General features: G+C 39.1%; 1 protein-coding gene across 1 annotated transcript in view; it reads right to left on the reverse strand.

The window, feature by feature from the left end:
* The window catches only part of LOC137623503 (uncharacterized), a 6,007-nt gene that overhangs the window by 351 nt on the left and 656 nt on the right, over positions 1-5,000 (reverse strand). Inside the window, exons 2-3 of the mRNA XM_068354333.1 lie at positions 827-4,293; positions 1-298 (exon numbers count right to left, since the gene is read on the reverse strand). The exon at positions 1-298 is cut by the window's left edge and continues 351 nt beyond it. Of these exons, the coding sequence (XP_068210434.1) occupies positions 121-298; positions 827-4,293 (3,645 nt within the window). The 3' untranslated portion in view covers positions 1-120. The remainder of the gene's footprint in view (positions 299-826; positions 4,294-5,000) is intronic.

Below are 5,000 nucleotides of genomic sequence, written 5' to 3' on the forward strand. Positions count from 1 at the left end.
AAACATTAAATGCATTTTAAAATTCAACATCAACCATCATAAATCTCCCTTAGAGCAAATATATTCAACTGCAATTTTGCGCGACGAAGACGTAACAAGCAAACTTAAAATAACTCGAAACTAGTAGAAACTAGATCCGAGACCCGCCAACCCGAACATTCTCCAAGGATATAAAGTCAGGCTAACAGGTCCATTATAACCCGTCGAGGCTAATGAGAGGGATCCTACGGGTGAGACATCCTGAAGGTAAAAGGGAGCGTTGATTCTACCGAGATCTCTATATCCTTTGGTAACAAATCTGAAAGACAAAAAATAAAAGACTTGAATCCTCCATAGAGCATTTCTTTTTCATTAATATATTGTATCAATTGTTCCATTTTATAAAATTTGAAGGTGTTTATTGGTTATTTGGTTCTTCATTATGCATGTACTAGTGTACACAATCCGTCAGATATGACGGCAAAATATTTAGATATATATATATATATATATATATATATATATATATATATATATATATAGGCCTATATATATATGCACACACAAGCACACATGCACACACAGGTATCCCCTCTCTCCAGGGTATGACTAGTCCCCCTCCTCCCCGCTCGAGAGACGGGAAGAGACGGAGTCGTTATACGTCTGGCAATACCGCTGAGCGTGACCGGAAATATATATATACATATATATATATATATATATATATATATATATATATATATATATATATATATATATATATATATATATATATATATATATATAGTCAGACACTTGCTCTTTGCCATTTAGGGGAGACATGTGAATGCGAACTACTTGGTCTTACCTGTAAGTTGGGATTGGTAGAGAAAACATGGATGCCTTGATGATACGGTAGTTTTTACTGAACAGATCATTGCCCATTCCACTGGAAGTCCTTTTAACATGGTCGACATTTTGGGGCATTTGTGAGTCAGGATTCTCAAGGATGGTAATAGAGTCTCTTACGGGGATGAGGTCTTCATTCCCTGATGGCTCGGGAATTGGAAACAGTTCATTGATTGTCTGTTGCAGAGGACTGGATCCTTCGTTGGGGTCTGGGATAGCGTTTGAACTATGGAAAGGATTGGAGAAGGGAGGATGAATTGAGAAAGATTTGGCCACATTTTGTGCTGCTTGAATTCCAGGGTATTCCGAGTAAGGACTATGATTTGGTCTTTGGTAATCCACTATATCTGGAATAGGATTGGTATCATGAGAGAATTTTGAACCTGGATTACGTTCATATATTTCAGGATTGGGTTTAAGGAAGGTTCCGTGATCAAGATTAAGTTCTCTAGATCTTCTAAAGCCTGGATTCGGTCTGAAAAAGGTTTCAGTGCCTGGAATATGTCTTGGGTAAGACTCAGGATCGGAATTAAGATCATGATAAGCCTCAACATTAGCATCAGGTCCGTAGAAAACTTCATTCTCGGGATAAATTTCAAGACTGGGGTTGGAACTCTGGTAAGTCTCAGTGCCGTGATTAAGCCCTTGGAAAGTCTCAGCACTTAGACTGGAACCATGGAAAATCTCACCAACAGGATTGGGACCATGGAAAGTCTCGTCACCAGGATTGGGACCCTGGAAAGTTTCGACACCAGGATTGGGACCATAGAAAGTTCCGACACCAGGATTGGGACCATAGGAAATTTCGAAACCAGGATTGGGACCATGGAAAGTTTCGATACCAGGATTGGGACCATGGAAAGTTTTGACACTAGGATTGGGACCATGGAAAATTTCTACACCAGGATTGGGACCATGGAAAGTTTCGACATCAGGGTTTGGTTCATGGAAAGTGGTAGAATCAGTAATAGTTTCATGGACAGTCTCCATATCAGGAGTATGTCCATGGAAAGAGGCAGCATCAGGATTAAGCTCATGGAAAGTCTCCATATCAAGATTGGGTCCATGAAAAGTGGCAGCATCAGGATTAAGCTCATGGAAAGTCTCCATATCAAGATTGGGTCCATGAAAAGTGGCAGCATCAGGATTAAGTTCATGGAAAGTCTCCATTTCAAGATTGGGTCCATGAAAAGTGGCAGCATCAGGATTAAGTTCATGGAAAGTCTCCATATCAAGATTATGTCCCTGGAAAGTGACAGCATCAGGCTTAAGTTCATGGAAAGTCTCCATATCAACATTATATCCATGGAAAGTGGCAGCATCAGGATTAGGTTCATGGAAAGTCTCAATATCAAGATTAGGTCCAAGGAAAGGAGCAGCATCAAGCTTAAGTTCATGGAATGTCTCTATATCAGGATTATGACCATGGAAAGTGGCAGCATCAGGATTAGGTTCATAGAAAGTCTCCATATCAAGATTGGGTCCAAGGAAAGTGGCAGCCTCAGAATTAGGTTCATGGAAAGTCTCCATATCAGGATCAGGCCCATGGAAAAGAGAAGAATCAATCTTTAGTTCATGGAAAGTCTCCATATCAGGATTAGGTCCATGGAAAATGGCAGCATCAGGTTTAAGTTCATAGAAAGTCTCCATATCAAGATTAGGTCCAAGGAAAGGAGCAGCATCAAGATTAGGTTCATGGAATGTCTCTATATCAGGATTATGTCCATGGAAAGTGGCAGCATCAGAATTAGGTTCGTAGAAAGTCTCCATATCAAGATTGGGTCCAAGGAAAGTGGCAGCCTCAGGATTAGGTTCATGAAAAGTCTCCATATCAGGATCAGGCCCATGGAAAAGAGAAGAATCAAGCTTAAGTTCATGGAAAGTCTCCATATCAGGATTATGTACATGGAAAGTGGCAGCATCAGGATTAACCTCATGGAAAGTCTCCATATCAAGATTAGGTTCAAGGAAAGTGGCAGCATCAGGATTAATCTCATGGAAAGTCTCCTCCATATCAAGATTATGTCCTTGGAAAGTGGCAGCATCAGGATTAGGTTCATAGTAAGTCTCCATATCAATATTATGTCCTTGGAAAGTAGCAGCATCAGTATCAAGTTCATGGAAATTCTCCATATCAGGATCAGGCCCATGGAAAGAGGCAGCATCAGTATCAAGTACATGGAAAATCTTCATATCAGGATCAGGTTCATGGAAAGTGGCAGTATCAGGATTAACCTCATGGAAAGTCTCCATATCAGGATCAGGCCCATGGATAGGGGCAGCATCAGGATTAAGTTCATGGAAAGTCTCCATATCAGGATCAGGCCCATGGAAAGGGGCAGCATCAGGATTAAGTTCATGGAAAGTCTCCATATCAGGATCTGGCCCATGGAAAGTGGCAGCATCAGGATTAAGTTCATGGAAAGTCTCCATATTAGGATCAAGCCCATGGAAAGGGGCAGCATCAGGATTAAGTTCATGGAAAGTCTCCATATTAGGATCAAGCCCATGGAAAGTGGCAGCATCAGGATTAAGTTCATGGAAAGTCTCCATATTAGGATCAAGCCCATGGAAAGTGGCAGCATCAGGATTAAGTTCATGGAAAGTCTCCATATCAGGATCAAGCCCATGGAAAGGGGCAGCATTAGGATTAAGTTCATGGAAAGTCTCCATATCAGGATCAGGGCCATGGAAAGTGGCAGCATCAGGATTAGGTTCATCGAAATTTTGAACAGCAGGATTACTTCCATAGAAAGTCTCAACATCAGAATTATACTCATTGAAAGTCTCTTCACCAGGATTAGGTCCTTGGAACATTTCATCTTCAGAATTAAGACCATGGAAGGCCTCAGCATTAAGATTAGGCTCACCCAAAGTTTCAACACTTGGATCAGGTCCATGATAATTTTCAGCATCAGAATTTACTCCATTAAAAGCCTCAGCATCAGGGTAAGGCTCATGTAAAGTCTCATCACCAGGATTAAGTCCAAGGAAAGTTTCAGTATTAGGTTTGTTATCAATTTCAGCTCCAGTATTTGACTCATAGAAAGTATCAGGACTGGGTCTGGATTCCTGGAAAGCTCCTGGAAGCAGATTTTGTCCTTGATGTGTCACATAATCAGTTTTAGACGCAGAGGGATTATCCCAATTGGGATTGAACCCTTGAAAATTCTTTAGTTTTGAATCTCGCAAATCATCATAAACGGAATCTTGGAGATATTTGGAATTTAGACTCTGTTGCGAAATAGCCTGGAAAGGATATGGAATGGCGAAGGGCTCAGGACCCGAATGAGGATAAGGGAATGGATTTGGAAAGGGCATTGGAAAGGCTAAGGGTATCGGAAAAGGTCCCGGAAAGGGCAGAGGTCCTGGAAAGGCAGCCGAACTCACGAAGTCGATCAGGGTGATCCATATTATGCCGAGCATCTGTTTCAGGAGAGATTATGAAATTATTTATTACGAGAAAAGTTGTTAATAGCTGAGTGATTATTATTATCATTATTATTATTATTATTGTTATTATCATTATTGTTATTATTATTATTGTTATGATTATTACTGGCTAAGCTACAACCCTAGTTGGAAAACCAGAATGTATAAGCCTAGTGGCTCCAACAGGGAAAATAGCTCAGTGAGGAAAGGAAACAAAGAAAAATAAAATATTCTAAGAAGAGCAGCAACAGTGAAATAAACATCTCATATATAAACTATAAAAACTTAACAAAACAAGAGGAAGAGAAAAAAGATAGAAAACGAAAGAAAGCTGATAGTGCATTTATTCTAAATAGCAAAAAAAAAAAAAAAAAAAAAGTATGTTTACACTGGATTTGGTTAGAAAATAAGAATAATGCTAAAACTATATTCAACCTGGAAAAATATCTTTCAATATTGATGTTTGGAATAACTTAAATAAGAAATATCACTTAATTTTATATAAAATCACTCTTGAATGTTCAGACATGATTCCGTTAACTTCATTTGGGAAAAGAGTTTGGTTATACTTCCTATAAAAACTTGTCTTCTAAAACTTGAAATATTTTTATAAGTGCGTTTTAAATATAACAATTCGACAAAGACTATTACAGTATATAACAAAACATCGACAGTGTTGTGGTTAAGAAATGGTAGGTAAC

This window comes from Palaemon carinicauda, chromosome 30 (genome assembly GCF_036898095.1).
Source record: "Palaemon carinicauda isolate YSFRI2023 chromosome 30, ASM3689809v2, whole genome shotgun sequence".
In the NCBI taxonomy this organism is placed as follows: Eukaryota; Metazoa; Arthropoda; class Malacostraca; order Decapoda; family Palaemonidae; genus Palaemon; species Palaemon carinicauda.